General features: G+C 37.3%; 1 protein-coding gene across 4 annotated transcripts in view; it reads left to right on the forward strand.

Moving 5' to 3' along the window:
• Positions 1 to 24762, forward strand: part of FANCC (FA complementation group C) — an 85015-nt gene that overhangs the window by 41475 nt on the left and 18778 nt on the right. For all 4 annotated transcript variants that reach the window (XM_075411468.1, XM_075411469.1, XM_075411470.1 and 1 more), the window contains 4 exons: positions 11149 to 11268; positions 12047 to 12111; positions 15993 to 16157; positions 18890 to 19046. In XM_075411468.1, coding sequence (XP_075267583.1) covers positions 11149 to 11268; positions 12047 to 12111; positions 15993 to 16157; positions 18890 to 19046 — 507 coding nt within the window. The remainder of the gene's footprint in view (positions 1 to 11148; positions 11269 to 12046; positions 12112 to 15992; positions 16158 to 18889; positions 19047 to 24762) is intronic.

A 24762-nucleotide genomic window follows, 5' to 3' on the forward strand; every position in this document is an offset into this window, starting at 1 on the left:
TAAGATCTTGAAGTGGAGCCCAATGGCTTAATGAACTCCTAATGTGATATGCGACCTTTCAACTTTCAAATTACAGGTTAAAATTCAGTTTTGAGAACCAAGTCTGCTTGCTTCACAGTGTGTCCCGAGGGAGTAATGGGCGATAAAGGCTCTTTTCTCAGTCCTTTATGCAACTTGTTCGTGTCCCGGATACCAACCTGGAAAAGGGGCTGGGCTTCTCAGAGCTGCTGGCCCTCGTTGTTCCTGTCCCTGGTGTGTATGTCCTCTGAGTAGACAAAATAAATGGGCCAGAGATGGTGTGATTTCAGAACCATTGTTAAACATTTTTGTTCAGCTGCACCAGCTGTTGCAGTGTGTGTGACTATGCTGCGTACGCACCTAGGGAAACCCACTTCTCTCAGCAATACTTGCTTAAGAATTGACATATCTGCCTCTTCATCTTGCTAATACACAGTTCTACATCTAGTAGGTCAGAAAGCAAGATTCTTAGGTATGGTTAGTGTGGGTCGCTTCTGGGTGAGGGGGAAGACTGCAGTGAAAATTGGAATTGGCCGATGAATCAACGATGAGTCAGTAGTTGATACAGTGATAGTATATATTCAAGAATTGTAATAGAATATGTTCTAAAACAATTTTATTCATAAAGGACAGGAAGGTGATTGAAGATGTTAAGAGATACTCATGCAAGAGATTGGAGCTGGCTCTTTTTATTGCAGTGAGAGAACATTTAAGAATGAACATGGGGTTTCATACACAGCACGCAAATCAATTTCTGGTGCTTATTGTCCCAAAGTTTTACGGAGTTCACTGGCAATATTTTGTTGTTGTTGTTCTTTCAATTCTTTGAAAGTCAGCCAGAGGGAGTTCTTGGTTGTTTCTAACCTACTGAAGATTATACATCTAAATTGTTAGCCTTCTCACCAACGCGTTTGTGAATCAACTTTCTAAGCTGATTTGGACCTTCTCTAGTCACCTATGGATAATTCCATTAGTATGAAGTGAGAGGATTTGCAATGTTTGGAAATTTTGCAAGTATTACCATATTCTTCTGGTTGAAAATAATATAATAATATGAATGGGCTGGGGGAAACAAACCTCACTCCTTACTATTCAAATACGTAATTCTTTAACATTGCTAAGCTAACCTGAATATAAGTAATTTCTTGGCTTCTGGGCCAAAATAAATAAAAGCTAAGTATCTCAAAGAACAAATGAGAAACTGAGGATTCTGCTTTCCTGCAAGGCTGCAGCAAGGGTCTCAATTTGCGAGCCAGCTGACATTTCTCAGAGCATTTTAGTAGTGCCAGGTGGCTCTAGTAAAGAGCAGTGATTTTTTACTGGCAAACAAAAGGTGGTCTCTATTTGAAGAAATTCTACTGGCATGAGATATTTTTGCTCAACCTAATAAAATTAGTGATTAATTATAATTAGTAATTAATACTACTAATAGTAATTAATAGTAATTAATTATAATCAGCGTTGCATCACTGTTATAGACTTATTTTGGCTTTTTTGCTAAAAAGTTCAGTGACTATTTTTCTCCTCTTAAGCTTTTAACAGCTTGACACTTAAAAAGTCCAAAACCAAGTGATTAAAGTAACTTCTCCTGAATATTATCCTAGGTTAGGTGATCTTTAGGGAGATGCAATGTGTACCTATTTGAAAGTGTAGAAGTCTGACACTGGGCACATACTTTTATTTAAAAAAGCATAAATTTGGTATTATATTTTTTCTAGAAATTACTGAACTCACGGATTTAAATTGGAAGTGAAATAATTCTATGATGCATTCACTCTTTCTAAACTTAAATTTATTCATTCACCTTTTCCACATATTTTTTTTGCGGATTTAAGGAGTTCTTCTGTGGGAAGCTTGCATTTTGATTTTTGAAAATTGTGTGGGTGTGAGGAAAGTTAATTCTGAATCTCTGGCTAGTTAAACCAGGGGTCTTTAAAAAAAAAAAAAAAGGATTTACAGTCGACTCTGGTAAAGCTATTGAATTTCCTTTTGTAAGGTAGTGTAAATGTGTGCTCTATTTCAGCAGCAAAAATCTCCCATTTTTTAATACAAAGAGTAATAGCACTTTGTAGGTGGGTGTTTCTCGAAGAGAGGGGAGAAAGAAAAGAGAAGGAGATTTGAAACTGCTTTTCCTGTCTGAGGCCAAGAGTAGACTCAAAGCTTGCCAGCCCCACAATTCCTTAGCTTCTTTCTTCCAATTTCCAAGGGTTTTGTTAGTGATTTGCAGATGGAGCTTAGGCTTTGGAACTCATCCATTAAAAAGTTGTGTGGTCTTAGCCACAGTAGTAGTGCAACATGCTTTTCCTGTACTAGTTCCACAGAATTTAACAGAGCTTGACTTAGTGAGGGAGCAGCAATGCAGCTTCCCCCCCTCCCCAATTTTCTTTGCTGCCAGTCGTTTGGAAATTAGGACCAGGTTCATTTTGAACTGTGTGGAAGTCTGTAACGTTTTTCTTCTGTTTTAAGAAACAGAGGTAGAATATGAACCTAGTCTTGTTAATAAGTTACATGTATCAGCAAGATTAACACAATTCATAGCATACATTAATTTCTAAAGAAAAAGCATATCTGTCTGAATGGGTTTTTGAGTTTTTTTCAGTTAAGTTTTTCTAGTAGGTTTTCATGGTCTTTTTGTGTATTTTTGACATTATTACTTTTGTTAAAAAGCAAATTGCAGTTACAGTTGTGGAAGCAAAGTTAAAGAAATAGGCCTAATCCTAGAGCACTTGAGCAGGTTCACTGCAAACGCTGACTGAAGGTGAGCCTGCTTAGATGCTTCAAGGACAGAACAGGGTGAGGGGCACTGTTGCATCAGGTACAGTGTGGAGAACTTCATAGAATCTATGTTTTCCTGTCAGGGAATATTGGAAAAGCAATGAAGTCTGTGCATCTGGCAACATCAATTTTGTGAAAGAATAATATTATTCCTGGATATTTTTTTTTTAACTCTAAAGTATTATTAACTCAGTGTAGTAATTTATCTATAGATTTCCTGTAACTAGATCACATGCTGAAATGGCAAGACCGTTGTCTCTGTAGGAGTGTTCAGCAGAATAATTTGTTTACCATCAACTAGTCTTTCATGATTACGAATGGAGATTTAGATGTGGGTAGATGTCAGATTGTCATTCCAAGTGAATAAGGAGAAAAATGAGAAGCTCCAATAAATCCTGAACATGTACTTGTGGCCAACAATTTTATTTAGTGTGCTGGTATCGAATTTAGCTAATGAATACCATCCCATAAATGCAGAGAATGTCCGTCCATAAACTGTGCTGAAACAAAAAAAACTTCCTGACAGTAAATGTCAGAAAGAAATGTGGATGAAAACCCCTCCCCACCCCACACTTATGCACTTTGTCCCTTATCGGACAAAGATTACGGAAGAATATTCTAAACTTTATCATAAAGTTAAGTTGAAACTGAAGTGATTTCTTTGCGCAAAATGTCTGAGTGGTTATTGGAACAGACTCAATTTAGTAAAGTGGGAGGTTGTGTAGACTAGCTAATCATTGAAGTGTATATGTGTGCGTAGTATAACATTTTGTCTATTTGAAATGTATTTAAACAATCTTAATTTCAAGGCATAAATTGGAGATTTTGATTTGGTTATTGATGTAAGTAGTTAATTTTTTTTTAGTGGCTTATAAAATACACTTTTACATACTGATAACAATTAAGATATGAACAAACATATGCCATATAATTTCCCATAATTTATGCACTGAGATTTTTATAAACTGTTGAGAAAGCAAAATTGTTAAAAGAGTACTCTGAAAGCTACATTATGTTTTAATGCATATGATGTTTTACTACCTTATTTTCTTTTACATTTTGGTTTTGGTTTGTGGAAAACTAATTTTCTGTCCTTTCCTGGAACTAAGGAGCAATTGAGCAAGAAGTTTTGTAAGCATAATTAAAAGTCACAGACTTTGTTATGATTGGATAAGTGTGTGGAAATAATATGTATTGTGTTATGTCAGCATCCTACTTACAGAATTGGTTTCATAAACAGTTGATGTTGAGACAGTCTCTGAATAGGCATACTGTCTTGTCATTTACAGACTTAACCACTATGATTCTCCAGAATTTGCTATTCATTTTGTAGTAAAAAGGTTCTAAAAGTACCAGACCTGTTTGTGTTTTATTGTCGATCATTTAATATAGAAGGTATGGAGCACAATAAAACTCTTAAGCCTTCAAACAGGGTCTTTAAGAAAAAATTGCTAAAAAATATGTAGAGGGATTTGGTTTGGACTTAGCTGCTGAAGGCTAGCAAACAAACATTAATTTACATTTAAACAAATCAGAGCAATGTGTATACCTTGCTTTCTGAGGACTCTGTTTAAATGATTTAGGAAGTAATTTGGGATGTTAGAATACTACCTATTTAAAGAAAGAAATAGTACCTATTGTATAGCATTTTTTTAAAGAATGGTTGGAAATCATGTTATCTAATTTATCATTCATGTTGTAATTGATTATACAGTTTCAAAGTATTTTTAAAGCCAGGTTGGAAATAGATTTTGATGTCTTGTCTTCTAGACAGGTGTTGAAAGCAATGGGCTGTCTGACTGTGCAGGGAACACCTAAGAACAAAATGGGTGTACTGACTCTTGAAATCATTACCATTACCATACAAGAGCTACTCATTCCAAAATCTGATAAAGTGCAAAGAGCAAATAGCACTTACCCCTAATGCTTCCTTTGAATAAGATTTACTTTTCTTATTATACCTGCTTTTTCTTAGCAGAGCTGAGGAAATCTGGTTCCTATCGAAGTAGATGGAAAGGTCAGAAATAAACCTGTTACTTGACCAGATTTCAGAAATTTACCCTTGGGTATCTGTGTTGTACAAATTCCAGCAAATTCACATCGATCATAATTTTCAGCAAAATATCATTAAAGATATCTTCTCAAAAAATAATGGCATTATGTATTTCAAGGAGAATATACTAAAGAGAAGCATCCTTTAGGATAAATGGTAGATCCTTCTGTTCCATCCTGCTCTACCCATCGTTTTGATCAACTCATCCAAGTTGGTAAAAAGAGCCCAGTAGTATCACTAAGAAGTCCTAATCAGTATCAGATTTGAAAGGCTCATCCCAGTGAAATGATCCATCTCTTCTCTCCAAAATATATTGTCCCTGTTGATTTTCACATCTGCTTCTGAGGATGTTCAGAAGCATAAATACTTTGGAGAGAGTATATTGAGAAGCTTCCAGAAACAAATTGGTTTATCTGGTTCCCCTGGAATGTCTTTGAAACTGTGTCATAAATTCCAGGACAGCTGCTACACAAATACAGTTACTAGCATAAAACTTGTCATGTGGTCCTGTAATAAAAACCAAGTGCTATTTCTATGTTGATGTCTAATTTCAGATGTAACTGTGCCATTAATTTAGGCTTTTGTATTTTTCCCTATTGACATAAGCAGGAAGATACTTCCTATTACAGAAAGAAGGCGAAAAAGGCTTCGGAGCTTTTGGATCCTTGCTTAGTAAAAGCAGTATCAGAAGCCTGAAGCACCTGCTCCCAGTAGCTGCATTGGTATCTGCCCAGTGCTATGCTACTTATCTCAGTGGAGGGGCAAATTGTGCTCCAGGAAAATAATTTCCAGGCTGTCGTCTCGAAGAGATGGTTGCCTCTGAGAAACAAACTTCATGGAGTAACTCAACAAGTTCCTTGTAGTACATGGAAATCAGCCCTCATTACTTTAAGAGGAGTGTCAAAAGAGTTGGCTTTGTTTAATTGAAAAGTAGTATGTAGGAAATGTTTTTCAGTTGCTTAGTCCTCTTTAGATACAGGTGGATGGTAACCAGGGAACAGTGACTCGTTTTCTACATTTGTACTGTCAGAAGTCTTCAGTTTCAAGTTGATTCTCATTCCCTCCACTTCCCCTGAGTCAATTAATAAAGGACAGCCTTATAACCAATCTATGAATCAGAGGAATAAGTGTTAAATCAGGTCTCCTCTGCTACAAAACCTGATAGATATGAAGCACTGTGTTTACACTAAGGAAGTAGATGATTTTATGTCTTCATGCAAACGCTCCTAGGGTTATCTGCCTGTTAAAGATGCTAGAAATCTCAGTGCAGCAGTGGATGCTAAATTGAGTTAGCTGGAATATTACTCAGTATAAATTTCATAAATAAAATAAAGCCATGGGCCATGTTGATCAAGGAAGTTTGTCATTGTGAGGGCTTTATGCAAATTCATTAATTCAGTTCCAGTCTGAAAAGGATTGTGTCACAGAACTTTAATCCAAAGCCATGGGGATGGATGTATTCTTTTGCAACTAGAACCAAGGTGGTTTCCTTCCTGCTTCCTACTTAATCGGTGGTGAGGGAAATCAAGAAAGACATAATTTCTGAGATCACAGTGTGCCTGACTGCTGTTCATTTTCCAGAATCATGACACCTTATTATTTTTCCTGAATGCAGCACTTCTGCCACAGGCTCATTGATTTTTCTGGCTTGTAGAATATGGCATTAGTGGATTAGACAGTGAGTGTTAATTGATTTACTGCCAGAAATAACTGACAATTACGTACGTCTCAAATCGTCTGCTCTGCTGGAGTAGGCTAGGACTTGTGACTGAGATCATCAATACAGGATTGCAATTAGTATTGACAGCTTTCCCATCATGTTGATGAATACTTTCTATTGGGTTTGAAATGATTCCTTAGAAGTCATTAGTCACAAATTGCTGATCTCTCTTACCCCAGGAATGTAAACTGTGGCTATATAAAATGTTATGGTTTTTTCTTTCCAAAATGCTTTGCAGGGCCTTCATAATGCAATTAATGGAACCTATTACTAGTTTTGAATATTTCCATGGCATCCTATAAGAACCTCTGTGAGAAAATCACCTGAAACCTTCTAGATTTCTCTATAGTATTTTCTGAAAGAGTTGATTTGAAAAGTGAAAGGAGATACTGATGTTTAAGAAAACATTGTTTTACACTCAGCCTCGGAACTGGTTCTAACCAAGTTCTGCACTATGGTGTGAAATAACTACTCATACGGTCCCTTTAGATCTGAGAATTGCTGGAGTGCTTTGAGGCCTGAGGTAAAACCAAAAGTTTTCACTGCCATTTAGTTAAAAATTAGCCATTCCTGGTTTACATGATATTTTTGATAATCCAGTTAATGATGTATGGGATGAAAGAGGATGGACAAATATCATAAGAAAATAATTACATGATGATCTTTTTGTTCTCAGTCAGTTTTTCTCTCTACAGATTATCTCTTGGAATGGTTTGCTTGTTTTATCTTTCCATGTCCTGACTGGAAAATTTGGGTTTTCGCAACTACTGAGTGCCTTATCCAGCTTACCTGCTAAGTGACTGGAAAAATCATATAAAAAAATAATTGTCTTGAGTTGGAGGGGGTTAGGTACAAGCCTTATTTCTGGCCATTTTACTACCCCTTCCACACCATTTGTGTACTTACACGGAAGTGTACTGTTACAAGAGGATTATGTGATAGAACAGCTGAAAGCATCTTGTTCTCCAGAAACAGTTCACCTTACACAAATTGTAGAATCATGGACTGGTTTGGGTTGAAAGGGACCTTCAGCTGTCCATCTAGTCCAACCCCCCTGCCATGGACAGGGACACCTTTCACTAGATCAGTTTGCCAAAGGGCACTTCCAATAATGGGGCATCCACAACTTCTCTGGGCAACCTGTTCCAGTGTTTCTGGCATTCTGGGCTGCGAGCACACATTGCTGTCTCATGTTGAGCTTTTCATCCACCAGCACCCGACAGGGCTGCTCTCAATCCCTTCATCCCCGACTCTGTATTGATACTGGGGATTGCCCTGATCCAGATGCAGGACCTTGCACTTGGCCTTGCTGAACTTCATGAAGTTCGCACAGGCTCTCTCCTCAAGCCTGTCAAGGTCGCTCTGGATGGCATCACTTCCCTCAAATGAATCAACTGCACCACATAGCTTTGGTGTCATCTGCAAACTTGCTGAGGGTGCACTCGATCCCACTGTGACACTCAATCGCATACAATGATGAAGATATTAAGTAGTACTGGTGGCAATACAAACCCTTGACTGACACCACTCATTACTGGTTTCCACTTGGACATTGAGCTATTGGCTGTAACTCTTTGGACACAGCCATGTAGACAGTTCCTTAGACATCTAACAGTCCATTCACCAACGGTAAGAGTGAATTGTCAATATTTGTTTTTCTTTTAGACAGCTCCCTGCTAGTGCAATGTATGGCAGAAAAGAATTACGATTTACAACCAGAATTACGTGCAGTAAATGAGCTACATTTTCTGGAGAGGAGGAGAACTTTCTGGACATGTTTTGAACCAAAGAAAGCATTTAAACCTTAAAAGATAAATGCTTTACATTATTGTTATCAATTTTCTTATCTTTGCTGCATGTAGGTGTGTCTCAGGCTTTGTACTGGCAATAGCGTCCGTAAAATGAAATATATAAGACATGAATTCTAAATGCTTCTCAGCTTTAATGCATAAACTTTCTTTTATATGTACCTAATACCTCCTTTCATCTTGACTACAGTATCTCCTTACTTCTGTTTCCCATGCCCCCTTCTGTATGTTCAGAGGTTTTGTGTGTTGCAAAAAAGTAACTGAAGTGATCTGTAAAATCCTCACATGGATGTAGTAGAGTGCTCAGAAAAGGAAAAACAAACAAAAAAACAACCAACCAACCAAACAAAAAAAAAAAACCCAGGGAAATGTTGCAGGCCATATGTGGACTCTGATGATGTTTAATGATTTTTGTCTTGTCTTTTCCTGTATTCATTGGTTAACAATGACTGTTACACAAGGGCAGGGGGAAAGTAATTTTGAAGTTACTCTTCACATAAAGAGTGTTTGATTAGTTTTATCCTTAGGAAAATTCTGGTTAGAGAGCGTGTCACATGATAGTATATTTTGTAGTGTTGCAGGAGAATATATGGGCTTTTAAGCTACTCTCTCATTTAGCTGTCATTAGCTGTCAACCTGTCAAATCCTTGTCAGAGCTTTTAATGTTTGTTCTTCTCATTGGTGAAGCTTTTTGCAAGTCTTTCATTGAGCAATCCAACAGACTTTGTACTTTTCAAGCCCCCTCCGTACCTCCAGCAAAAGTGTCATCCCAGGTTTGTTGTTGCTAACTCCTCCTTTATTTTGTTTTCAGCTTGCAGTCTTATCTCGTTCTGCTTAGCAAACCGTCCTATTTTGTAGGAGCTACTTGTCTGAACCCTGGATAGTGTTCTGAAAACAAATTTTAACTTTAGCAATAGTTACAAAGGACAATAAAAATATATATGGTTCCATATTAATAATTTGATTAAGGGGTGTTTGGAGATTGTGTAGTTTAATGGATTTTAGCTTTCACTTTTGACAGTATTTAGATGCTTGTACATTTTGAAAATCCACCTTTCTATATCTTTTTCTTAAGAATGCAAAAGTTGCATGTAAACTACTTCTTCAACACTGTTGCCACAGGATTTTCCTTCCTCCTGAGTTTTAGGGAAGTCACCGGATGGCGGTAAAACAGCAGTTTCTCCTGTTGAGGGCTATTTGGGAATAAAGGCTTACAATGAAAGAAAAGGATATTTAGGCATTTAACGTAAGTCTGCAAGGTACTAAAATAATCCTGAACAAAAGTACAATAAATAAGGTGTCCCAAATTCTTGTTACTTATTTTGATAGCAGTGAATTTTCTTTAACCTCTGGTGTGCTTCTGCTGATTGTGTCTTCTCTCTCACATGAATCAAATGTGGAATACATGGAATACATCTAATTCCAGCACTTCTGAAGCAGTTGTTTAGGGATATTCAACAAAAGCGTGCATAAATATTTGGTTTGGATTTCTGAAAGCAGAAAATGAGCTAACTGATTTTTATTTTCTTTTTAGTCTTCAGTCTTTCATCAAATCCCTCTTTTAAAAAGAATACGTAGAGTGAAATCCCCTGAGACAATGGAAGTCACAGTGCTTTCATCTGAACTTAGCTTCTAATTACAGATTTTTAAAATGAAGGTCTTTTTCAGTGTTTGCTAATGGTGACCATCTGTTACAAAGGATTTTATACTTATTGGCATACAAAATGTAATTTAGTTTATACTTAAAGTGTCAGTGATATATAAAGTCCTGAAATGAACCTCTGGAAAGGGAATGTAGCTGTTGTTATATCAATGTGTAGCAATAGAGGTTAGGAAGAAAACTGTAACAAATTCAAAGCACATCATATGATAGGCAACATAAAACTACCTCTGCTCAGTTATGACAGCAGGATGCAAAAACCTGCACGAGATTTCACCCAACAGTTTTCATAACTGGGTTCAGCTGGGAAGGTGCTGGGGTATAAGATCTGTCAGAAAGACGGCAGAGCTGCCAGAGTATAGTGCTGAAGAACTGGGAAAGCATGAAACCAGAGTACGATGTTCAGACTTCTCTGTATGAGCCTGCAGAACCAGTGTATCAAAGGTGTTAATTTGACTTTAGTCTGAATCTGTCATCAAAGGATTGTTTTGATTTTTATATAATGTATTAGAAAGGTTTTATTAAATGTGACTTAAAGCATTCCATAGGGGAATTGGTAGAGAAGTAAATGTCAAACTAAAATTTTATCATTGTCTTTTCAAGATAATGAGGAAACTAAGCAAATTAAATTATGAGACCAGACCTTGAATCCCATCAAAAATATTGAGGCCTCTTGAAGGAGTGACAGGGAAAAGTAAATGTTAACTTTGTGCTTTCTATTCTTGATCACAGTACTGATCAAGACTACAGGTGAGTTTTTTGCTGTATAGCAAGGTGATTACTGCTGTCCAGATGACATCAGACTGAAATGGCTCCCAGATGACTCAAACCTACCTGCAGGCTGTCTGGTTTTGACACGGATGGCCTTCATGGCTATTGCACAGCTACTGAAATCGTGTGGTGTGTGAATCCACGTTTGATAGTAGGAGCTGCTGCATTTTACTTGTGGTTGATGGAAGCTGCATGCTCTTCTGTGTCGATGACATGGTGTAAAATGGCCACAGCTGATCAGAAGATCTTACCCCAGATATAGTTTAATAGCAGTCAATTCTTTTTGCACAGCATGTTGTAGCCTAATACTTCTTTTTATTGCCATTCCGTTCATTTCTCACAGAGTTTGCTGTGCCATCTTCTTTCTTCTTCTAAGTGGGAAAGTAATGAAGCTGAAACCAGTGCATTCATATCAGCTCTTGGCTACACGTCAGCAGATTATTATTCTCACTTAGTTAAAAATGTAAGTATTTTGCACAATTGAGATTTTGTTAATAATAAATCACCAATTTATAAGCACATACATGGAGTTGTCATTGTTATGCATAACATGAACTGAACTTTGTTTATCTTTTCTTACCTCAGTTACTTTTACAGCCTTTTAAGGGAAAAAATGAAGTGGGGTATCTCTGGACAAAAGACAAATATACTGTAATAGGTGTGCATAAAAACAAAATTTGTGTTGCTGTTGTGGTACAACAAAAAAAATGTCTGCCCTATCGTAAGTTTTTTTTCCCTGTGAAGTTTAAATTATGTATATTATTTTGTGTAGTAGAATGTAACTTTTGGAATGTTTTCTTTGACTGTATGCACTGCATTCAAAATAGCAGATAAGCCCTAAGTCTTAGGAAAAGTGTCTTTTACATTTAATATACAAAAATAACGGGAATAACTTTTCATAATGTGTTGACTTAAATAAGATAAAATGCATAAAAATTATTAGTAGCGCTCTTCTGAAAGTTTTGTGTCAACCTGTGGGGAAACAGAGCTAAAATAAATATCTTCTTAGCTATGGAAGGTAAGTAATATGTGATCAAAAATATTTTGCAGCATAGTTTATTCAGCGATCTGGACAGCTTTAATTTGGCACCAATAATTAAAAAATTAAAAAATCAAACTGAGTGAAGAGACAAAGAGAGAAAGTTATTAACCTCCACAGTATGTCAGTCACACAGAGAACCGTGCAACTGATGTCTGCTTATTAGCAGTATGTGTAATTTTTTATTTTTTTTTTTTAACAGATGGTCTTTTCATTAGTAACAGAACTTAGAGGAAATCAGTTCAGTGGACTTAACATTCAGGGGAGGTAGGTGTTATGTAAACATCATTTTGATATGTTTTAGTTTGGATCGTTCCAGTTCAGTGAGGACCTTTTCACAGTCTTGGGCAACTTCGGCTTCTGTTGGAAAGTTTTGGATACATATGTAGATAATTTCAGTTGCGGACAAGTTTGTTAAGTTGTGCTTTGCATAAGAATTTATACTTAACCTGAGAGTCATAGAATGGTTTGGGTTGGAAATGACTTTCAAAGATCATCTAGTCCATCCTGCCCCACCATGGGCAGAGACACCTTCCACTAGACCAGGTTGCTCAGAGCCCCGTCTAAGCTGGCCTTGAACACTTCCAGGGAGGGGGCATCCACGACTTCTCTGGGCAACCTGTTCCACTGTCTCACCACCCTCACAGTAAAGAATATCTTCCTTATATCTAATATAAATCTATCCTCTTTCAGTTTAAAACTGTTGCTCCTTGTGCTGTCACTACAGGCCCTGCTAAAAGGTCCTCTCCGTCTTTCTCATAAGCCCTCTTTATATATTGAAAAGTTGCAAGGTCTCCCTGGGGTCTACTCTTCCCCAAGCTGAACAGCCCCAACTCTCTCAGCCTTTTCTCACAAGAGAAGTGTTCCATCTCTCAGATCATTTTTGTGGCCCTCCTCTGGACCTGCTCCAACAGGTCCATGTCCTTCTTGTGCTGAGGGCTCCAGAGCTAGACACAGGACTCCAGCTGGGGTCTCACCAGAGCGGAGCAGAGGAGCAGAATCCCCTCCCTCGACCTGCTGGCCAAGCTGCTTGTGATGCAGCCCGGGATACGGTTGGCCTTCTGGGCTGTGAGTGCACGTTGTTGGCTCATGTCCAGCTTTTCATCCATCGGGACGCCCAAGTCCTCCTTCGCAGGGCTGCTCTCAATCCTTTCATCTCCCAGCCTGTATTGATACCAGGGGTTGCCCCAACCCAGGTGCAGGACCCTGCATTTGGACTTGTTGAACCTCAGGAAGTTCATAATCAGAAAGTAGACTGCTGTATATGTACTTATAACCAAAGTTAACTGGCAGTAACTATATGAAAAAGCAAAAATATTTTTCTAAAGGAAGTTTTTTCCCCATTTATGTGAGTGATAGTGTAATATGACAGAATAGTAGTTACTTTGCACTTGTTATTAATGGTAAAATTTATCTGTGCTTATTTAAAGAACCTCTCATTTTGCTTCCATTAGTTCCTTGATCTGGTACCAAACAGTACTGTGGCAATACTGTATGTTTCATGTGCAACTATTTTAAATGTACCCGAGCACATAGTATTTCCACTTTATAAGTGCTTCCTTGGCCTGGTTTTCTAAGGATGAAAGTCTGAGAAAGTGGGTGGGAAGGAAATTGTGATGTGCTCTGGCCAGATCTCCAATCTAGATTAGCAGGAGATGCTAATAATCACCTTGCAAGGTTATGTGGGTTGTTTCTACATGTCTAGGTGTTGTTAGCAAGAATAATCACCTTCTTCATCCACACAACATAAATCTGGGTAATTAAGCCAAAATCTATGACCATAAAAAAGGGAATACATTTGCCTAATGCTACTGTTGTCACTATTTTTGACATGATCATGCCTTTTCATTGTGTAATTTGTTCCTTTCCACTGATCTTGAAATACAGATCGTAGTCTTTTGTCAACACTTTAAAAATTAACGTATTTTAATACGTCAGTACATCCCTTTGATTGCGTGTTAATTACATGTATTCCAGCTAAAAACAAAAGCAAAAATAAGGATAGGTATTTTTAATATAAACTATATACTCAAATTGTGTGTTCGCTTTTAAATGTGTGACTCTCCTGTGCATATTCTGTTTGTATTCAGAGTCAAAGCTGCTGACATGATGAAATGAGTTTTATGACCTATTTAACGCCACTTAGCCTGTAAAGATACAGGAAAGAGAAGGCTGATTGAAATACCATCTTTGTGTCATGAGTCAATAGCTTGGCCATTTTGCTCCCTTCCTTCTTGCACCTAGTTGTTTGTGCAAGGAAGAATAAATGATATGAATTAATTTAGAGCTGACTTTAGTACCAAAATCATGGACACAGTTAACGAGAAGCATCACAAATTTTTGTTCAATATAGAAAATAAACACCTGTGTTTTATAAAGTAGGGTAAACAGACTTAGCCAAAAAACTAATGAGGACTATTGGGAAGAGAAGTACCTGTTTCTACCTGGAGAAAAGGAAAACTTCGAACTTAAGTGGATTTTTGAGTGTAGAAATTATGATATGGCTGTTTATTCAAGTTGCAGATACAAATGTAGTTTGCAATTAGAGGTATACTTTGTCTGATTTCTCCATTCATTGGTGCTTACAGCAACAAGATGGCAATGCCTGTGCAAATTCATTGCATACAGTGGAATGCACTGTGCAGTGTTCTCGAAGAATACATTTTGAAGATCATCTAGAAGAAGCAGAAAATTGCTTTTGAAGGGTTTTTCTTCTGAAGTTTGGTAAACTGGTAAAGTTTGCTAATCCCGGATAAGGAATTAGAGACAGAATTTTGTAAAGGGGACTAATTTAAAGAGTCTCAGGTCTGTAACCTTACATGTGTATCCCGGAAAACACTACTGCGCAATAAATATGAGCCAAATAATCACCGTTCCTACAGAAACACTTTGCATAGTAAAACTGCATGTCAGAGTATTTCAGTGTAAGAAACCTTAAACACATACTTGGTTAGGTACTTGCTCAGAAATCTGAGTCCTTGAAAATGTGTCATGTTTTATTTCTCTCATTGTGGAAACCACAATGGTACCCCATGTCCACAAATCATAGCACTTCTGTCATGGCATATGCCAGTGACCCATGAGGCAACATCTGTTTGGGAGTAGCTTTAGTACATGCAGGGCAATAGAACTAGCTCTTACTCAGAGCAGCCTGTAGGGTAATTCCTGTCTCAGCTCTTCATAGACTATTGGTGGCTCCCCAAAGAAAAGAGTTTGGGGTTCTTGCAGAGAATGCACTCCTTTTAGTGAACAATGTAATCAGAATAAAATTGCAGCAACTCAAGTAAGCCTTTTACAAACAATCTAGCACTTTCTAATTTGCTACAGTTCAATATTTCAGAGTTCTTGATCTTTCTAAACGTCTTCCTGCCAAAACTGCATCCAGAAAAATCTGCAATTTCATGTGCTAGAAACTATATATACTCTGGGGAACCTGTGATTTTCTTTTGCATATGTTATCTCTTACATTGTGTGCTATTTTCCTCTTTATTTTCCAAAGGTTCCATGTTGTTTTTATGTTCTAGGTTCCACTGTCTTTGATAATGTCCAAACATGTAGTTCTAGTGAGCAGCTGAAATGAGTGATTCATATATTGAGATCCAGAAATGTTACACATTCCTTCAGCCGTAGATCTGTAAGACAAAAATTTTTCAAGTGAGCACTTGAACACAGCAGGATTCGTGTTGTTTGGTTCACAGAGTTGTCTCTGTTGAGAGGAGAGAGGTCAAGGAAACAACAGGAGGCCCAAAAAGCAGCTAGACAGTCTCTTGTGAGGGTCTAGCAAACCTACATGGGAGCTGTGAATCTGGAGTCTTCCTTACCTGTGCTTTGCTGATCCTGGGAAAGACAAAGCATTCCCTGCTAGGAAGGGTGTGATTACTGAGAGAGCACAGCTGGCTGCACCTCAGAATCGGGTTGATACCGTTGTTTGCCTTGAGCACTAAAATATCAAAATTTCTCCTGAAGAGCCTTCAGGCAATATATAATGACATGCCAACAGTCATTCCAATAAATAATTTTTCTCCAGTTAGGTGTGCGTATCTTACATTTAAGCTTCTGTAATTAATGTAATCTTCTTGTACCTTATCAGTTTAGAAATTAAAGTTTTGACTTCTCTGAAATATGAACTGTATTTATTTTTTCCTCAGAGTTTCAGCCAGTCATGTGAATGCTGTGTCTCTTTCCTGTCTCCCTCTCATTACTTTGCCTGATCTAACTCCATTGCTGGAAACTCTCCTTCTTTACCATGGAGGTGCATCAAAAGAAATTCTCAGTTCAGAGTTTCTAGAGGCTGTGAATGAGGCCTTTTTGAAGTAAGTAGCATGCTCTGTATGATTATTGTGCTCGTTTCGTAAAGATTATAAATTCAATTAAACGTCTTTTTTTCTGGGTTTTTATGCTGAATACATCTTCTGCATTCTGGTATTTTCCTTGCAGCTGAATTGCAGACCTCAGGTTGTAGGCCAAAACATAATTTTAAATTGCTGATGTACGAATTGTGGCATAACAGCTTTAAATATTGACTGGAACTTTGTCCCGCCTTTTCTCTGAAATGGAGGTTACAGTCTTCAATAGATCTTAGGATTTTGTGAAAAATATGATGACTTTTCACAGACATGTTATTTACCTGTAATGTAAGTATGTCAACATTCCTAACTTGACAGTTTGAGAGCCATCTTTATTTTTCCATGCACAAGATAGATCCTTATGTTTGAGTGGTTCTGTATTACTCTTATTTTTTTTCTGTGAAATCGATTCTCCAGGCTTTAAATTCTCCTGTTTTTCAGCAGATTATTTTTAATGAGTGTGATAGGAGCAATTAGTGAAATATACCTTTGCTTGTTTTGTTACCACTAAACCCACTGTTTTGATAAAATCAGCCTGTGGATGAAAAACAGCTGAAAGAAGCTGAATATCAGCAAGATTGGCTATGCCATGGAAGGAAAGGTGTCAAGGAAAGCACAGCCTACTTTTGGTTGGGAGTTGCTTTATTCAAGTTGTAGCTGAGGGGTTATATTATAAAGATTTTTTTTTTTATACTAGAAAAGGTCCTTTGTGAACACTTTACCTCAATTATCCATTTGTCTCCTTTTTAATCAAAGTTTAATCTGTACTCAACATTGTAATTTCTGAGACATTCCAATGAAGATCGTTGTGTTGCTTTGTTGAGGGCTGCAGCAAAAATAAATAATTAACGGAAAAGTGCAATTACTAATTTGTACATGTTACTAGAAGCTGAGGAAAACAAGTGAAGAAGGAATGCAAAGGTCTTTAGTGAAAGATGTGTCCCAAAATGAGAGAGATATCTTTCACTTGTCCATCTTTCGTGGCTTCAGACTAGATGTGTTCTGCAAGCAGTAATGCAGTTTGGAGAACTATCAGACCAAGCTCACAGGTTCAGCACAGATGGCTTCAACTGATGTCAGTCAGCCAATGGGCAGTCCATCGTGGTGTAATTTTGCTGCTTCATGGTGTGATTTGAATCCTTTAGATGGTCACAAAAGGTTCTTCTGAGTGAAATAATAATAATTTGCTTGTTTTTTTTTTAACCCCACTCTAACAATTGAATTCTGTGTTCCCTAACTCTGTCATTGTGTTCTGAATGCCTGTTTTCCTTCAGAACACCAGTGAGGTCTGCTCCAGGGAATAGGGTTACTAAATACTGGGACGTTGGAACCTGCTGCAAGTTCAGTCACAGAAGGATAATGACTACAGTTTACTTCCTATATGGTTTTTAAATCTCAGAGTTGGAACACATCTGTGTAAGCGTATTAGATTTCTTTTCCTGGCATAATATCTATAATATCTACCATGCTACCACAAAAACAACAAAAAAGAGGATTGTGACAAAATTAAATAATCTCTTGTCATTCTTAATTTACTCTGATGTGCAGAAGTGCTTTAATAGTGATAATTAAACAGCATCTTGAAATTGAGCATTGCTTTTAAGTTTTGAAATTCTATGTACTTTGATATATTTCTTGTCTGCAGATGTACACTTTTAAATTAAGCTATTACATAGTTTTGAATGGAAAAAATACGGCTTTTCAATGGAAATCAGAATTCTGAAGGCTGATATTGAAATGAATATATCATCAAATACATACATTGAAAATAGATCCTAAAATGGTGTTAAATCTTTCTTTGTGATATTTTTCTTTTTTATCAATAGCTTTAGTTTGCATGTACTCTTAGGTTTTTCAAACTTAATTTAAGACCAAGGCACGTATTTCTTGTTATTTATGGTTTTTTTTTTTTTAACCTTTTAATTTTCAACTGTCATGATACCTGAAAAAGCATTCCAGGGTGGTTTGTGTTGTGGTATCTCCTCTTCTTGGGCGATTACCTTAGTATATTTTGATTTGTGCTGGTCCACACAAATTACGGTGTTGTCTCAAAATGAACTGTGCCTTTCATTTCCTACTGGTACAATACTATACTTGAGCTGAGCTATAGCTGAGAGCTTTGGATGAAGAGATAAATGCTTTCTTAACCATTTTTATTTTAAAAGGCTCTGGTCAATGTTGGTGGGCTGAAGGCTTACCTACCACTACCCTGTTGTTTGGATTTTTTTCTTACTTCTCTGTGAAGACAGGTAATGCTTTGGTTTAACCAGAAGTGATATTATGGAGGACCTTCCCGCTTGCCTGTCAGCTGCTGACGCTCTCCGAGCAGACCGGTCTGCAGGATGCAGTCTGGGTTTGAAGGAGCGCGAGTGCTGGGCAGGACCTTTCACCAGGGAGGAAAGGAACTCCGGGTTTAAACCTTCTGTTTCCATCTGCTGGGTTCCCTCATAACCAAATTTTTAGGTTTTAAAGACGTGTGGTAAGGTTTCATTTGCAGGTGATGGTGATTCCCTGTTATTCTCTGCCATGATTATTTGATATTGAACAGAGTACTGCAAACAAGATTTTCTCTCTCTTGCAGCAGGTTGGTCTTTGTGTCTTCTTTTTCCCCAATGTACTTAAAAAAAAAAAAAAAAAGAGTACATTTTTTTCTCCCTTCCAGTTTCACAGTGATAACAGTATTTTTCTCTCTGAATCAGGAAGAAGATCTCCCTCCCTGAATCAGCTGTGGTCAGCCTCTGGCTTCGTCACTTACCAAGCCTTGAAAAAGCTACCTTATACCTTTTAGACCAGCTGGTTTCCACGCAGTTTAATTCGCTGGAAGAAGTGGCCTGTCTCGTAAAAGAGTCGTTACTGGTATGTGCAATATGTAGTACATTTGATACTGCTCTTTCATGCTTCAGAAGTGACAGCAAGTTTTCAGATACATCAGTGAATTTGAGGGAAATGTCTGTCACGTGGCATATTACTTGCTAATGCAAAGGTAAATCTTGAGTCTTACGAATGTCACTAAATTTTCATTTTTTACACTGAATTGGAAGGAGAGGAAAAAGATTTCATCCAGTGATAAAGAATGGATGAAGAGACGAGAATCTGACCCATGGGGATGCTGGGTACCTGCCTCTGTCTGAATAAATTAGGAACTTTGGCCAGGGAGCGTTTGAATATGGTTTTACTTCATTCTCTGTGCCCTCGGGAGTTTAGTAGTTTAAATAATTGAAATTCTTGGTAGATTATTTTATTGCAGACTGCTTAGTTATTTGGTTTTGTATGCAAACCTGAACAAAATTCTTAATACTAATCATTTGCTAAACTGGAATTAAAGTTTGGTTTCAAATGATGCATTACACAGTGCAACAAAAATCTTTCCTATGAGAAAACATCACACAATACCTTTTCCAGAATAATGAGCTAGTTTGCAACACTAAATATAAATTTAGTTGTTAATTATAGTGTGAAATAGCATGTGTGCTATGCACTGAAATTATGTTTAATACAATGGATAGAACTGAAAAATGGCACATGGTGTCTTTTTTTTCAGCCCATGAACCTACTTATAGTGTACGTATTTTAGATAGGAAAAGAATGATACCTTTAAATATTCTTCCTTTTTAATTGAGTCTGCAAATTTCTGTTTTAAGGATCCATTCTAATACTTGCAAATCTTGTAAATGCTTGGCATCAGCTGCACTTCATATGTCATCTGGGAATCTAGGTATTCCAGAAGACAAGGCTATATACAAGGCCTGTGCCTAATTTTTCTGTATCAGATACACTGTGAATTGAATACAGACTATGGTACCACACGTGGCTGAGGAAAAAAAAAATAGGTTGTAGGTAAAAAAAAGAAGTAAAATCTTTGTTTTAATTATTGGTTTACTGTTGTTTATTAACAATGTTCGTATTAAACTTATCTTCACATCCTAATCCCCCAAAAGAATGGAACATTACTGTGCTGACACATTTAGGTTGTACTTACTTACTTTTGCTCCAAAGACTTTGTGCTTTTGAAGTAAGACATTCACAGAGTGGAAGGACCGACTGGAGCAACAGCTTTGAATGCTGGTTTTGAGAGGACATCCTGTGGGCAAGGAGTGGAATGAATGGAGGCGTAAAGGGGACAGTAGTTGGAAGATGGATATTGCTGACTGATAGGCATTGATAAGAGGGAGGGTGCCTAAATGGGAAATGGAATACCAGTTAAAAACAATAGGATGAGAAGCTTCAGAGAGGCAGTGTAGAAGCAAAAGATTTGATCCAGAAATAGTATTCTAAAATACTTAATGATGCTTTGTAAAACTTCAACCTGGTACTGTAAAGATACTTGTGTGACTTTAGATTAGTCAGCACTTTGAATCCAATGGCATGATTACTCTTGGAAAGACAGTAAACACATTTGAATATTTGTCAAATATTCAAATGAAATATATTTGAATATTTATTTAGGAATAGGAGTATGCATATTTTGGTATTTGTAGGACGTGACCTCTGTTTGCCTTATGCATATGGTAACAAAAAGTGGAATCATGAGACAAAACTTGATTTATACCTTTTTTCTGTTTGGAAGAAAACCCCTAGTATACAAAGAAGCAGAAGTACATTAGTGATTTAATTATAGTATATGATAAGAAGGAAATTTCAATAAGCTCTTTCATAATTGCATTATCAGGGTCATTTATCTAAATATCTTGATGCAGTAACCAAACTGTAAATAAACCTCAGAAGAGATCTATGGTACCCAGATAATGGAAACCACCATGTGTCTATTATGAAAGAAACTTGATATGCAGTGCTCTTATATTTTAATTCCAAGAGTAATTGTAGTGTGGTGGTGTATAAGGTATGCTACTGGGTTTGTGGTTTTGAGGCTAAACTGAAATTAATATTGGAAATTCTATAGTGATTCAGAAATCACAAAAACAAGTGAAGTGACCATCACAAATGGTCTTTTAGCTTCTTCAAAATTTGGTGAGTGAGTGGATGTCTTCCTTTCTGAAGTAACATTAAGGTTTGTATGTGTGCACTAACAGCTAAAATTTAAATGAATATACATATTAGAATTTTATACTTTACCAGAAATGCATAGATATGTATATAAAAAGATTTTTAAAACAAATGTATGTAAAAAGAGATATGAGTGAATTAGTGTCAGTTATAGTTTGCGTTCAGTTCTTAGCCAGCTTTCCGAAGTAGTTTTCTTTCTTTTAAAGTTACGTTGCAATAAAAGTGCAATAGGTTGAGAAGGCTTAAAATTTGTCGGCTTCTTCTCTATAAACTGATGTTATTGCTGCATTTTGTTTTTCCACCTTGTCAGCTGAAGTCCATCCCAGTGTCAGAATTACGTTGCACTCTACAGTCAAAGCCCTGGCTGTGGGATCTCCCTTCCTGCTATTTTCGCTGCAGCGCTGCAGAGCAAATGCAGTTTTAGTGGGTGATGCCGTGACTCCTGTGTTGCCTGCCAGGATACAAAGCTGGAGACTGCTCTGGTTCCCATGCCCTTGCATTGCCCTCTTGCTGTGCCTTATCCCCAAGTTTTGAGTCTAGCTGGATCCACGCTCACCTTTCATTGGGAACTGTGCCAAGGAAATAGGCATTAATGAGGGAGAAAGGAGGAAGGGTAGAGAGGGAAAATGGCAAGCTTTTTTTTCTTGTTGTAATACACTCCAGCTAGGTTACAGTTGGTTCCCTCAGTATTGCCTGTCTTCAAAACTTGTGTTGTTATGGTAAAATTTTTGACATAGTGCACACTGATTTTTTCATAATGTTGATGAATTCAGGAGCTTTTTAAACCTCTGTAAAAAGATGTTTTCTGCTTTCAAAATAAGTGTATTCTTCAAAATAAAAATACATTTGGCATTTGGTATAGGAAAAAAATTGCGACACTTCTTATTTTTAATTGGTAAACATAAAATTCAGGAACACTGGTAAATGTAAAATATGGAAATACAGGCAACATTTGAAATACAGCAGTGTAGTAGTTTCTTAAAGCTGTTCAATTAATTGCATGTGAATCTGGAATTCAAGAGAACTGGTATTTGGTGGTGTTACCATCTCAAGTCTGTTGCTGTGTGATCTTGGGCACCGTTTGTATGTTTACTCTTACTTGCGGTTGTTACAGAGCATTCTCTGATGTGAATAAAACACAGTATATGAGTCTGTTCCTCTTTGTGCCAGTTACTTACATCCTGTAGATACAATGGTGTTTTTCTTATGTCTTTATTCAGTTCTGGTTTGTATTATAAATTGGTTGGTTAGGATTCTTAATTCTGATAATACAGATACAAAAGTAGTGTAGTTCTATAGAACTTGTGTATGTAATATATTATGTTACAATGTATTTTTCCTATTTTGTTTCTTCAATTCTTTTTTTTTCTGAAGAGGCACACATTCTTCAAATATGTACTCAGCTCCAATTCCCTGTGTTAGGATCTTTTTGGTTTAGTGTGTGTTGTGTCATATGCGTTGTGAATGTTTTAAAAGTGATGGAACAAGCTCCTGGTAGACAGTATGTCTGGTTTGCTGAGCTTCTGTCAAAAATATTGCATAGCCTCAGAAGAGATTATTAAAATGTAAAATGCCTTTTCATTTTGCAAAAATAAGAAGATAGTGTCAAGACCATGAAAACCCTGTGAGAATCCCTCCTGAAATGGATAATCCCTCCCAAACTCCAGAACTGCTGCTGGCCGCAGCAGAATTGTGCTGCCTGCTCTCAGCCTACTACACAACAGGCACATCTTCAAATTGCCTTGGAGATTTTTGCCCTGTGATATCATTCTTACTTGGAGTGCTTGCAAATGGATTCCATGCAGTCCATTGATCAAAATCTCGTCTAATTAGATAACACTGGTGAGGTTTGGGTTGTGGTGTTGTTTTTTTTTTTGCTTTTGAACACTAGTGATTAAATTAATATTGATTTTAGTAGTGTAGATTAAATACTAGGAGCTATTATCTGTGGTTTGTTGTAGTGAGTACTGTAGAGTGCTGTCTGGCAGGAAAGGGTGGAGAGTTTTTCACTATTGAATATAGCACATTTATTTTGGTCTTGTTCAAAAGAGCGATGATTTGATCTTGGTATGTGTGGCAACGTGCTGATGGACCCTTTCTGGTTTATACTCAGCAGTGGGTTGATAGGTCATCAGAGAAGTACGTGTGCAAAGACAGGTAGAGCGTCTGAATGGACAGTGGAGAAATGGCTGAATTCAACCATTTAGCCCACAGGACTGAAAAACGTGCTCTTCACTTTCCACTGTTTTCGTAGAACAGCAGAATGGCTGGGGGTGGAAGGCACCTCTGGGGATCATCTAGTCTAAGTTTTCTTTTTTGAGAAAAAGAAGAAAAAAAGAGATGAACGTGTGTCTGTTTTTGTCTCATCCAGCCTGTTTTTTTCCTCCCTGTGTCGGTGGGAGCTTGGAGCAACGCCTTGCACCAAGCTGCACGCTGTCCTCCAGACCTCTAGACCGCCGTCTGTAGAGGCTCTCCAACACTAGATGGCACGCGTTCGACGGGACAACTTAGCTGCAGCCCTCTGACAGTGAGGAAAAGCGGGGTAGAACGTGGGAGTGAGGTGCCGCTTGGTGTTTCCAATGTGGCAAAGACAACTGTGAGAAACAAGGACCTTTTCTAGACAGTGTATTAAAGGCTGCCTCTTTATTTTCTGAGATTATCATATACGGGTCATAAAAGACCTCATTCTGCCTGTGTGCAATTAAAAAGGAAAAAATCATTCTCGTACTAAATCCAAAACACAGCAGCTACTGGGAGGAAAATTAACTCTACTCCAGCCGAAACCAGGACGATTCTCTTTGGTACTTTCTAGCTTGAAACAAATGCATACAAGTTTCCATTGGAATAGTGTGTCAGGCACTTACAGCTGTTCAGATAAATGCCATTTATAAACACCGTTCCTTCCATGCATCCTGAAGTTCACTGAATGCATTTTATTAAACGTGCATTACTCTTGATTGTTCAAGAACTATATTCTTATCAAATCTTCAGGTGCTAACCTGAGAAACACAAAGTGTGAATTTGTGAATTCACACACAAAGTGTGAAATTAACTTAGGTAAATATACTTTGGGGAATGTGTAAGTATGATTTTATTCTTGGTGCTCTATAAAGTCTAATAAACCTTAGAATTTAATAATATGGGTTAGAAAGTAGTATGTTTGCTAGTGCACATTTAATATAACAACTTTCTTAAGTCTTTTGTGTGGTAGCATGATAAAAAGCTTCACTAGTTTAAAAAAATACATTTTTTTCACCGAGATACTTAGATTGTACTAGTAACTCTGAAATTCACAGAAGAAGATAATACTGTGTAAAAATGTCTTGGGCAAAAATGTGTGTGGTGGTGTTAAAGACAAAGGTGATAAAATGAATTTCTGGAATTTAATTTTGAAGATGTAGCAAGAATCTTGAAACATATCCAAAAGAGATTGTCTGTGAAGAGGAGAGAAAAGCTTTTTGTAAATCTGCTCCCTGTCTCTTGCCTCCAGCAACTGCATGAAACAACTGGTTCTTTCTGTCTGCCACCTTTAGTATTTTTAGTCATTGTTGTCATAAACAGTTTGGGA

The sequence above is a fragment of the Opisthocomus hoazin genome, chromosome Z (assembly GCF_030867145.1).
Source record: "Opisthocomus hoazin isolate bOpiHoa1 chromosome Z, bOpiHoa1.hap1, whole genome shotgun sequence".
In the NCBI taxonomy this organism is placed as follows: Eukaryota; Metazoa; Chordata; class Aves; order Opisthocomiformes; family Opisthocomidae; genus Opisthocomus; species Opisthocomus hoazin.